General features: G+C 41.4%; 1 protein-coding gene across 1 annotated transcript in view; it reads left to right on the top strand.

Moving 5' to 3' along the window:
- LOC131419114 (Golgi-associated RAB2 interactor protein 4-like) overlaps positions 1–15,711 on the top strand; it is a 101,953-nt gene extending 86,242 nt beyond the window's left edge. The window contains exons 3-5 of the mRNA XM_058563918.1: positions 11,597–11,858; positions 12,627–13,201; positions 14,612–15,711. Of these exons, the coding sequence (XP_058419901.1) occupies positions 11,811–11,858; positions 12,627–13,201; positions 14,612–14,669 (681 nt within the window). The 5' untranslated portion in view covers positions 11,597–11,810 and the 3' untranslated portion in view covers positions 14,670–15,711. The remainder of the gene's footprint in view (positions 1–11,596; positions 11,859–12,626; positions 13,202–14,611) is intronic.
- Positions 15,712–19,088: the final 3,377 nt, after the last annotated feature.

Genomic DNA, 19,088 nt, shown 5'->3' with positions numbered 1-19,088 from the left:
TAAATTTCAGGCATACATCACTATATTTTGGTTTTCGTATAGACTGTATTGTGTTCACCACCAATAGTCCAGTTTTTATCAATCATCAGACATACGTGGCCCTTTATCTTTTTCACCCTCCCCCCACCTACTTGTCCTCTGGTAACTACTAATCTGTTCTCCTTATCTATGTGTTCGTTTGTTGATCTTCAACACATGAGTGAAATCATATTGTATTTGTCTTGCTCTGTATGACTTATTTCACTCAGCATAATACCTTCCAGGTCCAACCATGTTGTCACAAATGGCAAGATTTCATCTATTATATGGCTGACTATTCCATTGTATATGTATACCAAATCTTCTTTATCCATTCATCTGTTGATGGGCACCCGGGTTACTTCCACATCTTGGCTATTATGAACAACGCTTTGATCAACATAGGAAAGCATAAGTCTTTTTGTTGATTTCATCTTCTTTAGATAAATACCCAGTAGTAGAATATGTGGATCATATAGTATATCTATTTTTAATTTTTTGAGGGATCGCCATAATATTTTTCATAGTGGCTGCACCAGTTTGCATTCCCACCAGCAGTGTATGAGGGTTCCCTTTCTCCAATCATCTCCAACACATATTATTTCTTGTCTTGTTAATTACAGCCATTCTGAGGGGTGGGAGGTGGTATCTTGTAGTTTTGATTTGCATTTCCCTAATAATTAGTGATGTTGAATACCTTTTCATGTGCCTGTTAGTCATCCATATACCTTCTTGGGAAAAATGTCTACTCTTTCCTCTGCCCTTTTGTTGATTGGGTGGTTCATTTTTTGATTGTGGAGTTGTATGAGTTCTTTATATATTTTTCAAATTAACCCCTTGATGGATATATGATTTACAAATATTTTCTCCCAGTTGGTGGGTTGTCTTTTCATTTTGTTGATGGCTTCTTTTGCCATGCAAAAGCTTTTTGAGCTCATGTAGTCTCATTTGTTTATTTTTTCTTTAGTTTTCCTTGCCTGAGCAGACATGGAATTTGAAAAGATACTGTTAAGACTGATGTCAAAGAGCATATTGCCTATGTTTTCTTCCAGGAGTTTTATGGTCTCAGGTCTTACACTCAAGTCTTTAATCCATTGTGAGTTAATTTTTGTGTATGGTGTAAGATAATGATCTACTTTCATTCTTTTGCATGTGGCTGTACAGTTTTCCCAACACCATTTATTGAGGAGACTTTCTTTTCTCCATTGTATGTTCTTGGCTCCTTTGTTGAAGATTAGCTATCTATAGATGTGTGGTTTTATTTCTGGGCTTTAAATTCTGTTCATTGATCTGTGTGTCTGCTTTTGTACCAGTACCATGCTGTTTTTATTACAATAGCTTTTGAGTATATTTTGAAGTCAGGGAGTGTGATACTTCCAGCTTTGTTCTTTTCTCCTAGGATTGCTTTGGCTATTCAGGGTCTTTTGTTGTTCCATATAAATTTTAGCATTCTTTGTTCTATTTCCATGAAGAATGTCATTGGGATTCTGATTGGGATTGCATTGAATCTGTTGATTGCTTTAGGTAATATGGATGTTTTAACTATGCTTATTCTTCCAATCCATGAGCATGGAATATATTTCCATTTCTTTATGTCTTCTTCAATTTCTTTCACTGATGTTTTATAGTTTTCAGTGTATAGGTTTTTCATCTCCTTGGTTAAATTCATTCCTATGTACTTTATTCTCTCTTTTTTTTTTTTTGGCGAGTGTAAATGGGACTGTATTCTTGATTTCTCTTCTGATTTTTTGTTGTAATTCTAGTCCAGGCCAGCTCCAGAGCCATACGTACAAATGTCCGTTTGGCATAATTTTTTGAAATCTCTCATATGTGGATCACTAATCTTCTCCTCCAAGTGTGCAGAGCCAAGTACTTCCAATGTTAACACTTCAGAAAGAAGTTTTAGATGATATAATTTAAGTCTGGTTAAATGTAAAACACAATATATTAATCAGTGATTAACTTTTTCAAGGTAAGATACTAGAGTTTTAAAAGTATATTAATCCTTAAAGCCCAAACCAATGATGCTTCCTTCCCTATATCACCCACTTCCCATCCTATCTCAGATTCCAATGCATCACTTTCTTTCTAGCCAAGATTTGAAGCAGATGGATCTGATAAGGACTAACAAGAGTCCTCACAAGCCAAGGCCCAGGAGGAAGAGGAAACCTCAAGTTTAGAGGAAGGTGGTTAAGAGAAACCAAGAACATGTGGTGAGAGAAAATTACATGAGGAAGTTACATGACTACACTTACACCTGAATCTCAGTAGATATGAAACATGCTGCAAGGCTGTGAAGAAAATACAAACTGTTGCCACTGAGTGGGAATAAGGGAGTGAGATCAAGTATCCATTCCTTATGGTTAGGCTCTTCTGATGATTGATTCATCATTGAGTCTCTTCCTATGATGGATTCATCATCAAACCTAAAAATCAAGCCTATCTCTTCTCCCAATTGGACTAATTATCAAACCTAGAATCAAGCAAATCTCCTCTCTCTTGTGAACTACTCCAATGACTTCAGAACTATTGCTCACTTTTAGCCTTTTTCTCTAAACAGCAACAAGATTTGCAAATGCAAAATATATCATTTAATCCCCTAATTAATATCCTTAGAAAAGCAACCATTTCTGTTAGTGTATATTACAAAGACCCTTCACAGCTATTTAGGACCTACATGGACAAACTTTTGTGTTTCTCTTCTGACTTATACCATTTCTTTATCCCACTGTACCCCAGGCTTCTTCTCCTGCTACTCACTCCACTCTCTCTGCCTGGGCCACTCTTTCCATCCTTATTTTCCTCATCCTTAAAGTGTATGCTAAAGCACTACTAAAACACAGAGAGCTTTTATAACCCTCATTTATAATTCAGACCTCAGTGTTCTCTGTTCACATACCAGTTTGCACTTTATTTTTTCATATTAGTCATCATAAAAAGAAATAAGTAATTACTCATTTGATAATTCATTACATATTTAAATCCTGTTCCAGACTGAAGGTTATATTAAGGCAGTCTCCTTTGGGCTTTTCTATATCATTGCATTAACAGGCAACCCAGAGAGCAATATGGGATAAGGAATTAATGAATGGGGTAATGAAATTCTGGAGATGAATACAACAACTTAATTTTAAAATCACTAGAGGAATTCAAGGGCAAACTTGAAAAGGCATAGAAAATAATCTGTGACTATGAAGATAAAACATTTATTGAGTGTGAGAGACAAAAGAGAAGAATAAAGAAAATTTAACACAGTCTAAGAGACTTATGGAACACCACCTATCTGACTTATATAGACATTATTAGAGTCCCAGAAGGAGAAGAAAGAGTGAAAGAGGCAAATGTATTATTTGAAAGAATAATGCCCCCAAACTTCCCAAGTTTGATGAAAGACGTGAATCTACAAATCAAAGAAGCTCAATGAACTGTAAGTAGGATAAATCTAAAGAGACCCACACAGACACATGGTCAAATGGTGAAATCCAAAGACAGAGAGAATCTTGAAAGCAGCAATAGAGAAGCAACTTGTCAAATACAAAGGATCCTCTATAAGATTAGCTGTCAATTTCTTAGCGGAAACCTTGGAGGGCAGAAGGCAGTGGCATGAAATATTTGAAGTGCTGAAAGAAAAAAAAAAACCTATAAACCAAGAATTCTATATTTGGAAAAATGTTTTTCAAAAATAAGAAGAAATTAAGACACTCCTGATACACAAAAGCTGAGGGAGTACATTACCACTAGATATGCCTGACAACAAATGCTAAAGGTAGTCCTTTTGGTTGAAGTGAGAGGATTATAGACAGTAATTCTAAGTCATATGAAGGTATAAATATTTCTAGCAAAGAAAAATATAACACTCAGTATTATTATAATTTTGGTTTGTAACTCTTATTTTCTACATCACTTAAAATTCAAACTCATTAACGTAATTTTAAATCTATGTTAATGGAAAGTTAGCATCATGGCAGTATAAAATGTCCATCCTTTTGTCCCCCTTTTTTAAAACAACTAATTAGACATTCATCCATAAACAAAAGTGCCTCTGTGGGAGTTGTTGCCCCCAGCACCAAACATCAAGGCACCTGGGAGGAGTCTCCCCACCTGTGCATCCAGTAATAGGTACACAGACCAAGGCATGGACTGTGAAAACAGCAAGAGTAGGCAAAAGTTCCCCAACCCTTCTTCGCCATGGTTGTAAAAAATATGGAAACTGCTGATTTGGACAGACACCCACAGACAAGAGAGACTTTGTAGAAATCCACTCTCACCGAGGTGAGATTCCAGCATGCTGTTGGTGCAGCATTACCCTGATACCAAAACTAGATAAGAATACTACAAGAAAACAAAACTATAGACTAATGTCCCTGATAAACATACATGCAAAAATTCTCAACAAAATATTAGCAAACCAAGTTGAACAAAACATTAAAAGAAATAACACCATGACCAAGTGGGATTTGTCCTTGGGTTTCAAAGATGGTTAAACATATGCAAATCAACAAACGTGATACACCACATTAATAGAGTGAAAGATAAAAATCATTTAATCATCTCAATAGATGCAGAAAAAGCATTTGACAAAATACATCCTTTCATGATAAAAACCCTCAACAAATTGGGTATAGAAGGAACATACTTCAACATGATAAAGGCCATATATGACCAACCCACAGCTAACACCATATTCAATAGCAAAGGTTGAAAGCTTTTCCTCTAAGATCAGGAATATGACAAAGGTGCCCACTATTACCACTCTTATTCAACATAGTACTGGAAGTCTTAGCTAGAGCAAGCAGGCAAGATAAAGAAATAAAAGGCATTCAGATTGCAAAAGGAGGAATTAAAATTGTCCTTATTTGCTGATGATGTGATCTTATCTATAGAAAATCCTAAACACTCAACCAAAAAACTGTTGGAACTAATGAATGAATTCAGTAAATTTACAGGATATAAAATCAACATAAAAGAATCAGTTATGCTTCTATACACTAACAATAAACATTTGAAAATGAAATAAAGAAAACTATCCTATTCAAAATAGCATCAAAAACAATAAAATACTTAGAAATAAATTTAACCAAGTAAGTGAAGAAGAAATAAAACTACTGTCAAAACTACAAGACCTTGATGAAAAATTTAAGAAGACAAACAAATGGAAAGACATCTCATGTTTGTGGATCTGAAGAATTAATATTGTTAAAATGTCCATACTACCCAACGCCATCCATAGATTCAATGCAATCGCTATCAAAATTCCAATGTCATTTTTCACAGATATAGAAAAAAATCCTAAAATTTGTATCAAACCACAAAACACCCCAACTATCCAAAGCAATCCTAAGAAAGAAGAACAAAGCTGGAGGCATTATGCTTCCTGATTTCAAACTATAGTGATTAAAATAGTGTGATACTGGCATAAAAACAGATGTATAGACCAATAGAACATAATTGAGAGGCCAGAAATAAACTCCAGCATATATGGTCAACTAACAGTTGACAAGGGAGCCAAGAAGACTCAGTGGGGGAAAGAACAGTCTCTTCAACAAATGGGGTTGGAGAAACCGGATAACAACACATAGAAAAATAAAGTTGGACCCCTATGTTACAACAATTACAAAAATTAACTTGAAATAGATTAAACACTTAACATAAGACCTGATATCCTAAAACTCCTAGAAGAAAACATAGGGAAGAAGTTCCTTGACATTGGTCTTGGCAATGATTTTTTTGCATATGACACCAAAAGCACAAGTAACAAAAGCAAAAATCAAAAAGCAGGACTGCATCAAACTAAAAGCTTCTGCACAGCAAAAGAAATAATCAACAAAATGAAAAGTTAACCTAGGGAGTGGGAGAAAATATTTTCAAACTATATATTGGATAAGGGGTTAATATCCAAAATATATAAAGAACTCATACAACTCTAACAAAAAGTAAAAACAATCTGAAAAAATGGGGCAGAGGAACTAAATAGACATTTTTCCAAAAAGACATTTAAAGGCTAACAGGTACATGGAAAGATGCTCGACAACACTAGTCATCAGGGAAAAGCAAATCAAAACCACAATGAGATATCACCTCATACTCATCAGATTAGCTATTATTAAAAAGACAAGAAATGAGTGTTGGAGAGGATGTGGAGAAAAGAGAAGCCTCGTGCACTGCTAGTGGGAATGTAAAGTGGTACAGCCACTACAGAAAACAGTATGGAGAGGCCTAAAAAAATTAAAAATAGAACCATTATATGATCCAGCTATTTTACTTCTGGGTATTTATCCAAAAACTCAAAAACACTAATTTGAAAATATATATGCACCACTATGTTCATTGCAGCATTATTCACAATAGCCAAGACTTGGAAACATCCTAAGTGCCATCAACAGATGAATGGATAAAGAAGATACTGTTCCGCCATAAAAAAGATGAAATCTTGCCATTTGTGACAACATGGATGGACCTTGAGGGCATTATGCTAAGTGAAATAAGTCAGATGGAGAAAGATAAATACCATACAATTTCACTTATATGTAGATGATAAACAAATAAACACATAGATACAGAGAACAGAATGGTGGTTACCAGAGGGGTAGGAGGTTGGGGGGAGGGCAAAAGAGGTAAAGGGGTACACGTGTATGGTGACTGCTGGCAACCAAACTTTTTGTGGTGAACACCATGTAGTCTATACAGAATCAAAATATAATGATGTCTACCTGAAATTTATGTTATAAACCAATTTACCTCAATAAAATATATATGTGCAATTAATAAAAATTAAATTTAATTTAATAAAAAATTAAATAAAGTGAAAATTGGGTGGAAAAAAAAAAGAACCAAGATAAATCAAACAGAGAATGGAGACGAGAGAAAATCAAGGAAACCGAAAGTGAAGTGAATACACTGGGGCCCCGCTCCTAAGATGTCACCCTGCCCTACCCTCTATCCGGTGTGCCTGTGAGGTTGACCCAGTGGGGTACAGGGGATAGCACAGTGCGGACACCTTCACTTCTCACCAATAGGTAGTCCCAGCTCTAAAGGGCCTGAAGAAGAGTGGATAAGGGGCTTTACCTCTTCAGCAGACATAGCCTGAGCCTGGGCTATTTCTGCTTTTATGTTCGCCATTCCTTGAGAAGAGGAAAAGCCATGCCCCCTTGGATTTACTCTGCATGTTTCCCTATGATTTCATTACCTTCATGTATGGAGGATTTGTGTGGGACTACACTATGGGGTTGCCGTCCTACAGACCGGGTGTAGGCAGACGAGATCCGGCGATCAGATAGAAGGTGGCAGGAGACAATGATAGGGACAGGAGCCCTTTCCGTCATACTTGTTCCCTTCATTTCGGTGAAGCCACGGAGCGCGACTATACCTGTGCGCTCCCTCTCTTCCCCAAAAGGGGGCCCACATCTTGTGGATTCTACGTTTGCGCATGCGGTCCCGCCGAGTTCCCCCCACAAAAAGCAGTCCAGGCTCTAGGTTGGCAGTGTTTCCGCATGGTCCGGGAGACCCGTCCTTACAGAGGTGTCCAGGCCTTGTGCCGGCGCTGTTTGCGCATGCGCCTTCCGCCCCGTCCACAGGCGCGCCCACGCCTTGTGCATGTGGTGTCTGCGCATGCGCTGTCCCCCGCCTGGGTCTCCCGAGAGTGACTGCCCACGCGCCCGTCGTACGGTCGGCCTTCGGTGGGTTCTCTGTGTTTGCGGAAGGGCGGTGTCCCTTCCTGCCAGGTGGCTGCGAGGATGAAGACGCACTGTCTTGTGACAGCACAGGTCACAATGGACAGGAAAAGTTTAAAGGCGGCCCATGGAGGGGTCCGACGGAGGCGGCGGTTCCCGCGGGGACTTGCGGGTGCTGGTCGTGCTCACGGGGACGCGGGGCCTGCTCGGTGCAGCTGCTTCGCCTCTGCTCTCGGAGGGCGGGTCTGTTCCAGGCTGGACCGTGCCTGCCCAAAGGCCGAGCGGTCGGTCTTCAGCCCCCTTCGCGGGGCTCCGGGGAGGGGGCGCGCTGCGCGATGTGGTGAGATCAGTGCGGAGGAGCCGGGACCCTCAGCGGGGCGGAGTGGAGAGCCCCGAGGAGGAGAGCACGGGACGGGGGAGGAGAGAACCTGACCGGGAGGGACACTGACCAAGAGAGGGCGGGATCTTGATCCAGACGAGAGGAAGGATTTTACCCTGACCAGGGAGGGAGGGGGCGCTAGAGAGGGAAGACCCATCCAGAGGGTAGAGTAAGTGAAGAGCTCTGAGACAGAGTGACTTGTCTTTGCTTGGATAGACGTGATGGCCACTTTTCCTGGGTGTAGTGTACCCACACTGATAGTGAACTTATGTAGGCCTGAGCCAAGGGAGGGTGGGAAAATGAAAGTTTGAGGTTTGTGAGACAGTCAAGGGCCAGCAGGGCCACTTCACCAAGTTGTGCAAGTTGTTCTCTGGACTAGGGCAGCTGGCTGAGGGGTGAGGGTAAGGGTCTACGGTCTGGCCTGCACTCTGTTCCCCAAGCCGAGCAGTGATTCTCGTGCTGGCCCACTTCAGCCAAGCGAAGATGCCTTCCTTTAATTCCCACAGGGCCCTGTCTGCCGGCAAACTGCGGCCAGAGGCTGTGTCTGCCCAGAGGACCCCTTTGTCTAAATCACAACATGGCGTGATGTGTGGGTTAACTCCTTGTCCCAGGGGCTGTGCTGAGGTGCCAGATAACGGACCAGAGATAAGGTGCCTCCTCTTTTCAGTTGTCTTAATAAAAGATAGCCATGGATAGCAACAGGACGTTATCATATCACAGCTCGCAAAGCTGCCATGTATTGCACATGTTCAACAACTCCATGGGGAAACTGCAGCGGCAACTGTACAATGGCGAGTATTCTATACTCAAGGACATGCGCATGTTTGAGAGCGACTTTATCCAGGTGAATGATCCCATCCTCCCCCCCTCGTCTCCCTGATTCTTTCTTGCAATCCCCTCTTCTATACTTCTTTTCATTCTACAAAAATTTATGGAAGACCTATTATGTGCTGAGTGTGCAAAGATGTTTTCAGACCTCTCAACCAGGTAGAGGAAACAGACAAGTGGTTTTGTTTTTCTTTTCCCACTTAGTGATTTATACACTCAATTTTATCAGGTGGCGACTCTGCCATATTTGTTTCAGATTTAATATTTTTTTAAAGAAAAAATATGGACATGGTTTAATCTCCCTGGATGCCCTTCCCTGATTCCATTTTCCTTTCTCTCCAGTTACCACTGTTCTGAATATGGTCATTATCATTCCCATGCAGGTTTTGTCCTTTTTTATGTGTGTACTTATTAAACGTTTTATGACTCTTGGAGATACAGTGTACTCTTGTTTTGTATGTGTGGACTTTAGACATAATGTTGTACTGGGTGTGCCCTTGGCAGCTTGCGTTTGCTCACTTGGTGTGTTTTGTAGGAACTTGAGGCTCGAGATACCCCTTACATTTAAGTGGTGCTCTATACTATCCAAAGCACTTTGGTGTCTGTTTCCTGTGAGCCTCATCACAACCTAGTTATGTAGGCAAAACAAATGTGCCCGTTCTACTTGGGAGCAAAGTGAGTTCCAGAAAGTGAAATGACTTTCCCAGACCAAAAAATGGCCAAGGCCCAGGCTTTCTGACTTCCAGCTCAGGGCCTTTCTACTCTACACTGCTTTCTGGATGATGGTGTGGGTCATATCATAGCAGTATGAACTAGACTTTGGGAGTGAATAACCACACACCTTTTAAGTGTGAAAGAGAAGACTAGGGGAGAGTAGACATGAGAGTCAGCCAGGGAGCTCCATGACTTTACATCTGTCACTGATTCTCAACCTTGGCTGCTCCTTAGAAGTACCTGGGAAGTTTAGCAAACACTGATGCCTGGGACCCACCTCCCAAGATTCTAGTAGTAGACTTGGGACAGTCTGAGCAGCAAGAGGTTTTAGAACTTCCAGTTTATTGTGATGTGTAGGCAGGATTGAGAATCAGTAAGCACGCATAGACAAGACACAAGACATAGATTATTATTCTTGCTGAACCATTTAAGAGAGAGGTGGAAGTGGCTAGTATTATGCCCCTTTACCCTTAAGTTTTTCATGTATCTTCTAAGAACTTGGACATTTATTTATGGAACCATGGCACAATTTCAGGAAATTTGATATCGATAGAATGCTATTATGCAATATGTAGCGCATGTTCAAATTTTCTCAGTTGTCCCAATAATGTTCTTAGTAGATGTTTTTCCCAATCTAGGATCATGTATTACATTTAGTTGTCACATCTCTTTACTCCTTTAGTCTGGAATGATCCCTTCATATTTGATTGTCTTTTGCATTGGCATTTTTGAGGCGAAAAAGCTGTTTTTAATAAAATGTCCATTTTGTAAAAATTCTAAAATTGTTTACCCCGCCCTGTACTGTGAGTTACTTGGGTTGTGTCCAATCTCTTGCTATCAGAAATCGTGGTAGCGAACAACTTTGTACATAATTTCTGCGTGTGTGCAGGTACATGTAGAATAAATTTTCCGAGGTGGAATTGCTGGGTCTCAGGCTAAACATGCATTTGTTATTTTGATACTGATCACAGGCACTTCTGAGCAGGGATGTGCATGATCACGGATATTTTGAGGAAGTAGACTTGGGCTCTTATGAGAGTTCAGATTGGAAAGGGAAATGCGTCAGAGCTATTGCCGTGGTACTGAGCTTGAACTGTGTGTGTGGGAAAACTAACATCCCTTTGAGTTTTTGCTTCATGCCAGGAACTGTGCTACAAGCTTTATTTAGGAGTGAAGCAGAGGAGGACAGGTAGAAGAGAATGTAAGACAGTGCTGCTTTCCTCTTTCTTCCAACAATAGATCAGCAAAAGAGGAGAAGTGATTGATGTGCACAACAGTGTACAAATGGTGACTGTGGGTATTGCATACACGAGCCCCAACCTCACAATACCTGATGTGATGCTGCTGGCACGACCAGCAGTGAGCTGTGCAGTCAATGCCAGACATGACCGAGACACCCAGGGAAAGGCCTTCAAGTCGACAAAGAGCTTGGAGCTGACCAGGTGAGTCCAGGAGTTTTAGTCCCTCCCTGTAAGAAGTATACGGAAGGGACAAGACCGTGAAGCATATGATTAGCCATAATGTAAAACCCCGAGTGAGAGGAGCCTCTACAGCACGACCAGCAGCTGTGGCATGGATTCAGAGGAGGAAAGATCAGATACAGCCACAGGGGTTCACCAAGGCTTGGTGGAGAAAGTGGCCATTGATTATGTAATGAGGGTTGTGGGAATAAGACCAGAAAGGAATTTGGAGACTATAGTGGGAAGGCCTTGCATGGCAGAGTAAGTTAGGGGTTAACACGTACTGTTTTTGGTAGGTGGTTGGGAGCCATAAAGGTGTTAAACTGAGGCATGATGAGATAAGTGATGTACTCCGAATCAGGGCTGCACCTGTCAGAGCTGAGGAGGTGACTGTGAGAGCTGAGGTCAGGTGGGCAGGATTTGGTAAATCCTTTAATAGAGGGAGTGGACTGGTTGGGCCAAGAGACTCGTGGCCTCTTCCTTCCTGTTTATCCGCACCTAATCTCCCCCTCCTTTGCTTCCTACAGGCTGATTCCTTTGAAGTTTGTAAAGTTATCCATCTACAATCAGGAGAAAAAACAGCTCCACTTGAAGCTTGCCACTGGCCGCTCTTTTTACCTACAGCTGTGCCCCTCTTCAGATGCAAAAGAAGATCTGTTTGCACACTGGGAAGACCTGGTGTACCTCCTGAGACCGCCAGTGGAGGCTTATAGTGGTACCCAGGCTGAACCAGCTGGTGACATGATGGACGTACCTGTGTTGGAGGCAGAGGACAAGAAGAGCCCAGCAGTAAGCCTTTGCAGAGACTCTCGGAAATGGGGCCAGGGTGCTTTGGGAGAGAGCAGCTGAGGCTCTCCCAGGCTGCTGTCCCAGGCTTACTGGGTAAATGCATTGCCTTTGGAAGAGCTCAGGCCAAATGAGGCACCAGGTGTAGACCTTGCCATATTGGAGAGGATCCAAGTGCTTCTGAATATCCAAGGTCCCTTAGATGTAAACTCCCCTAATCTCATACCCAATGTTTTAATGCCCTCAACAGCATCCTGACTGTTCAGTCTATTCTAGAACACTTGCTACTGCAACCCAGGCAGTCTGATCTGTTGTGGGACATTTTTAACTGTGAGAAAGTCTTTCCTTTATTTGAGTCATGCACTGATTTTTGTATACATCTGTGCATTGCAGCATGATTTGTGCACATGTACACAATTTGTTTGTAGGTATCAGAATGTAAAATGGGCATAGCTCTTGACCAGTAATCTCACTTTTAGGAATCTATTTTGCAGAAATGCTAAGACAAGTGTATAAAATAAAAGTGTGAGGATGCTCACTGGTGAATTGCAGTAGTGCTCTCCCTGGCACTGAAACTGTCCAAGCAAAACTGTAGTGACCATTGTGGGATTGCTGTAGAGGGGATTCCTGCATCCACTGGGAGATGACTTGATGACCTCAAAGGTTCTAATTATGAGCTCTTGGGTGGTTCAGCTTCAGGAAGACAGATGACAGCTCTTTCTAGTTTCATTTATTTTATTCTCTACTTCCTTGTTTTTCTTCTCGGCACAGGCCATGGAGCTCCATGGAGGAGGGGGCCAAGATCAGGTCAGCATCAGGAGCCTTCCCATGGTCGCTGAGGTGTCTGGGGCCACCTCTCTTGCTTATGCTGGTGGGGAAGAAATCCAACAACGTGCTTCCCACACATACTGTATGCTTAGGAACCCACTCTCTTTCCTAATTACGGCATCTACAGGGCCTGACCAAGGGGCAGCAGCAGCAACATCTAAGGACAGCATGAGTGTGGTTACAGGAGGGGAGATTACCAGCAGACCTGTTACAGAGACCACTGAAGGTCCAGGAGCGGAACCCTTTGTCTCAGCCTTGGAGAGTAAAGACAACATGAGTGAACAGGATGGAGGCCAGAGAGTCTCCCAAACCCAGGCTGAAGCCCTGAGGAAGAGAAGGAAAAAGGCGAGAACTCCCCCTAAAAGGCCTTCCCTGCGTAGTAGGATGGGAGAGGATAAGTCAATCCTAGAATCCCGTGGAACCACTCAGAGAGATAAAAAGGAGAAGGACCACAGCGGCCCAGGGGGCCAAGAACACGACTCCTCCCCCAGCCTCAGCTCCACCCGAAAGATGTCTAGGTGGGTGGCCAGATTTCCCTCCCTTCTTCCTTTCTATTGGATTTATTTCATTTTCAAATGCCCTGTACTCAGGTGTGTGTCGTAAATTAGGATAAATGAAACACTAACCCTCTACTCAAGTAGCTTGCAGTCCAGTAGAAGGGATTACAAACTTTTCTCCTTTTCTCGTCTTTTTCACTTGCTCTGGAGAATCACAAATGCTAAATCATGGATAGCACAGGCAAACAAGCACTAGAATAAGGGGTAGTGTGAACCTGATATGGTCTGGCTGTTTCCCACTGAGCTATGAGCTCTGTGAGGATAGGGACATGCACAGAGGTCAACTCCATTGTGCAGTGAGTAGATGGCTCCTCTGGGAAGAAAACTGGAAGTCTTGTTTCTTACCTGCTCTGTGCCGCACTGTACCTGGACTGCGTGCACATGTCTGATTCTCACAGCCAGCAATGATAAAGTTCTATTTGTCTCAGTTCTACAGATGAAAGAAGTGGAGGTTCAGAAGATGTAAGTAACTTGGATAAAGACACACACACTGATGAGTGATACAGTGAGGATTTCAACCTGTATTTTTCTAGCGACTAACCTGTGCTGTCTGCCAACACTTGGGAATTATTTCTTTTAATTGCTAATTTGAAAGGCAAAAACGAGTACACTTAAAAAAGAGACAAAAACTTACTTCAGACTTATGAAAAGTTGCAAAAAAAAATAGTAAGTTTCCCCTATATTCCTCTCCCAGCTTCCTCTCATAATAACACCCTATATAACCATAATTCCATGATCAGAACCAGGAGATTATTGTTAATACAATCATGTTAACTCAGCTAAACATTTGAATTTCATTAGTGTTTTGGTTCCAGGATCCCAGAGTGTATTTACTGATTATTTCTTTGCAAAAACCTATTTTTCCCTAAGTATTTTCCCACTGCTTTTAGCATTCATCAGTGGATTTTGTCTGCCACATTTATTCCTGTGGTGTTTGCCTAATGGAGATTTTATATTTCCCTGATTGCCTCTACATGTATTAATTGGAATTCTACTGTTAGGAAGAATCATCCTTTCTCCCTCGTTTATATTTTCATTCAATTATTTATTTATGACATGGATGCTTATTCTATGGGTTATAATCCTCCACTGTTATTATTATTATTATTATTTGCTTAAATTATTCTATCTAAGACCTTTAGAAACTCTTTCAGTTTGTCTACTGTGTTCCTTCAACAAGTCCCCATCTTTTTTGGCACTTTCTGGCACTACAAGATATTCCAAAATCACATTTTTCATGTCCCAGCCCTGCAATTGACCACTTCTCCAAGGAGTCCTGGCTCTTTTTATTGGAAAATAGTGTTTATATATCAAAATCTTGACACCATGTGATATTTGTTTTGACTAGACCTGTTCTGTTTTGTTTTTCAGGTTATCTCAAAAATTGTGGAGGAGCCGATCTAAAACTAGGTCAGGTGGGATGCCGTAATCCAGAGATTGGTTCCCTTATCGCTTCCCTTCTTCTGTAGCTCTTCCTAGTCTGGGAGGGAACACACTTTAGCCATTCATGGAGCTCGAGGATATCACCTAGAATGGTTCTCAAATGTCAAAACAGTCTAACACACCTGTTTCAAAGATGTGCAAACATAACTTTCCTGAAGTGGGTCAATTCATTCATTTCTTGAAACAATTAAATACCTACTACATGCCTTGCCCCATGCTAACCACTGGTATATATAAAGACAAATCAGGCAGAGGGGAGAGTATATGCTCAGAGATGGGGTATAGCTTACATAGAAGCTCAAAGGCATAAAGACAGCTGGGTGTTTAGGAAACTCACAGCTCAGTGTAGTTGGAGTAGCAGGAGATGCAGTAGAAAGATGTGCTCAGGTAGGTCATGGGACAGGATCTACAGAGGTATGTGGGGCAAAGGAGTGACTTGACCACAACTGTGCTTAGAATGATCACTGCTCAGGTGAGTGCAGGAAGACTGGAATCAGAGAAGCCAGTTAAATGATGGCCATGCAGGGGGAGATGATAAAAGGCCCGAACAATGGACATGAAGAGGGGTCATGGACATGAACCCCATAGAACATGGTAAGTGATTAGGTGAGGGAGTGAGTGATGGGGAGAATATGAAATGACCCCCTAGTTTCCTGCTTGATGGTCTGGGTGGATAGTAGTGCTGTTCACATAAGTGGGAAGATACAAGAAGATGAGCAAATACAGCGTTAATGAACTCAGTTGGACAGATCTGACTTGATCTTTCTATTTCAAGATGTTCCAGCTTAATAGGACATCTGATGATCCAGTATTTTTTAAGTAGACATTGATCTGTGCCTACTGTATGCCAGAATCTGTGCTTTCGACAGAGCAGGGTGAGGTATGCAGCCTTATAAATAAAGCCCTCTGGAAGCTCAGAGTCTCTGTAGGGAGATAAGATGTATTAAGGGTGTAAAACTACAGCATGAGACAGAATTTGAGCAATGCCTTCACAGTACCACATGCTAGAGGATAAGAGGGAACATGTTCTAGACAGTCACTAGACAAGTTTGGCTGAAGTACAGTGTTCCCGTGAGGGAGCACAGATAGATTGGAGATAAGATGGTTAAAATGGGTGGGTCCAGATTGCCACAGGCCTCAAATGACATGCTTAGAAGTTTGCACTTGATTGTGGGCTTTTTTTTTTTTTTAAGCCGAGGAATGATATCAATAGTAGGCTTTGGAATCAGAATCCAGGAGTGAATTAAGTGAAGGTCAAGATAAGAATCTCTTTCTCATTTTCTCTGGGGTACCTTTATTGATCATCATCCTGACTTTTCCAGGGTCTTCAGATAAGAGCCCCAGAAAAAAATTGGCTCTTTCTTCAGAGCCCTCGCTACTGCACAGACAATAGAGCAAGGTTCTGAAAGTGAAAGATCCAATGGGATAGAATCTTTACTAGGAAATCATAAAGCCCGCTGTAGATAAGGTAGAGAGTGTGGAGAGCAGCATGGAGGCATCATGCCGTCAGCAGAGTGTGGTGTGGGGCTAGAGGTCACTGGTACCGTGACAACTGCAACCAAGAAGGCAGTAACCTTGAAAGCCCATCATAAGAGGCACCAGGTCATGGGGAGCAAGCTGTTTGCACATATATTGCCTTTTACATTGAATAAGTATGACTTCCTTTTTTGCAATGAAACACTGTTGTCTTTTTGAATTTACATGTTCCACAGCCTGGTAATGATCTTGGAAGATTCTGTGACACCAACTAAACTGAAGCCTGAGACCCCAGGCTTCTGTGTAGCACAGCCCCACCTCCCCTTTTGCTCAACAGAACCAAGAGGGGTGCTGCTTCTTGCTTTACCCACTGCCTGCCTCTGGTTCCCCAGACTATGACTGAAAGTCACGTTCTGTGGGCCGAGAATCATTTCTATCTCCCTCTCCCTCTTCTGTCTGAAGGTCCATGAACATAGATGTTAATTCCTAGTCCATCGATTAAGAAAAAACAGGACTTGTGTCCACTTAGGATAGTCAGAGGAGGAGAGGAAGAGTACAGCAGCATTTCTCTGTGATCAGAATAAAAAAGGCTATTAACTACACTTAGCAAATCCACATCTAGGTCAATACCCTGAGGAAGCTCATATGTGTATTCCAGGAAACAACCATGAGAATTTTGGAGTAAAGCATAGGAAATATCTCCAGTGTCCATCAACTGAATAATTGAAAAATAATTATGGTGTATGTATACAGTGGGACATTGTACAACATTGGCAGTTATACATATTGCTGTGGGTGAATCTCACTGCTGAATAAAAGAAACAAGTTGAAGAAGAAGAAATTTAGTTCCATCTATAGAACAATTAGAAAATGAGATCAAACAAGACATGATTGCATATTTAATAGTTTCTCTTGAGAAAAGCTAGTATGTCTAGGGTGGAAAAGAGATATATCATCTGGAAATTATACACGAGAGATTCAACAGTGTTGAGAATTGTCCTATTTCATAAGGTGTTGAGTATACAGGTATTTAATTTTCATTTTTTTTTTTTGAGCAAGATTGGCTCTGTGCTAACATCTGTTGCCAATCTTCCTCTTTTTCCCTTTTCTTCCCAAAGCCCCAGTACATCATTGTGTATCATAGTTTTAGAATTGTAGCTCTTCTATATGGGACGCTGCCTCAGCATGGCTTGATGAGCGGTGAGTAGGTCTGTGCCCAGGATCCGAACCGGCGAACCCCAGGCTGCTGAAGTGGAACTTGCAAACTTAACTGATTTGCCACCGAGCTGGTCCCTAATTTTCACATTTCTGAAAGGATGGTCCCTAAGTGATGTAGTTATCGTCTTAGAAATAACCAATTTATTTTAATAACTTTATTTTTCATATATTCACAAGTTATATTTGTCAAAAATCAAAGTCCAAAGGATAATTTTTTAGTAAGTATGAAATACAGATTTGCAGTGACAAGAAATCATTATGTTAGTTTAGTTGGCTGCATTTTTTCTTTTTTATGGTATATAAAATAATGATATATATTCCAACTGATGGCATCTTCTTTCAAATGAAATACTGATTATTTTCTTTAAGCCATGCATATATGTTACATATACCATTTTGTGTGTATGACATATTTTATAATACTCTATTATTGGGGCCGGCCTGGTGGCGCAAGCGGTTACGTGCGCGCGCTCGCCTGCGGCGGCCCAGGGTTCGCAGGTTTGGATCCCGGGCACGCATCGACGCCCGGCTCGTTAAGGCATGCTGTGGCGGCGTCCCATATAAAGTAGAGGAAGATGGCCATGGATGTTAGCTCAGGGCCAATCTTCCTCAAGGAAAAAGGGGAGGATTGACATCAGATGTTAGCTCAGGGCTAGTCCTCCTCACAGAAAAAAAAAAAAAAGACTCTATTGTCTGTCTTAATACCTCCATCTTGTATAGGGGACAGAAAATACACAAATAACTATAATTTAGGACTACTCAATTGGGGAATATGAGGGATTGTAGCAGAGACTGCTAGTTGACTACCCAATGTCCATTCTTGCTTTCCTTACTACAACCTTAATTTTATTGGAAACAGGGCCCCCATAGCATTGGCTTCTTATCACCTGGGGACAAAGAAGGAAGTATGGTTTATTGACGTTATTGGTAAGTGTTCCTGTTTGTTTAGAGTGAACCTCTTTATTCTTCATCACTTTTTAAAAATCTTTTTTTGACAAAGCCTGTTAATTGTCTTTTCTCTTGTGAGATGTTAAGATTTTCCTGTTTCTTTTATGTCAGACTATTTAGAATTGTATTTTGATCAACTGAATGATATTCAGTCACAGTTCCTACCTGCCATCTGTGGGCTTTGCTTCCCATGTCAGTTCAATTTTAAAGTATTTTCAGTGCTATTGTTATCTATCCCACATGTGCACCAGTAGTGGATGGTTTGGAGTCTGTATGGTGGTATACTGCATACTTTTGTTCTCAAAGATATGGATATGCTCTTTATATTCAGATTAAAGCATCTGCAGCCTGGAGAAGAGCCTAGGAGTTGATACACAAATTTATGGGATTGCTGTCTTGAGCTCCCTTATCTCAGCTACCTCACTAACATTTTCCTGTTCCTAGGGAATCTTTTCCTGGTCTTCCTACTAGAAACTGGGACTTTAGTTACTTTACTCTGATGTGCACTCTTCATGACTGTGTCTGCTTCCCTTCCAAGCAGTGAGAGGATATAGAGTAAGAGACCAACAGGAGTGTTTGCTTCCCACACTCTACAGAATCACAGCTCCTGTAGTCAGAAGTGTTCTTTAACCACATTTTAGGTGCCTGCCTGGTCATTGTTGTCACTGTGGTGCTGTAGGATTACTAGGGGCTGGGGCAGAAGAGAAAGAAAAAGAATTTTCCCCACTCTGAGCTGAAGGGTCCCCCATTCCGCTTCTCAGTA

This window comes from Diceros bicornis, chromosome 20 (genome assembly GCF_020826845.1).
Source record: "Diceros bicornis minor isolate mBicDic1 chromosome 20, mDicBic1.mat.cur, whole genome shotgun sequence".
Taxonomy (NCBI): Eukaryota; Metazoa; Chordata; class Mammalia; order Perissodactyla; family Rhinocerotidae; genus Diceros; species Diceros bicornis.
This window is presented reverse-complemented; position numbering and strand designations above follow the sequence as displayed.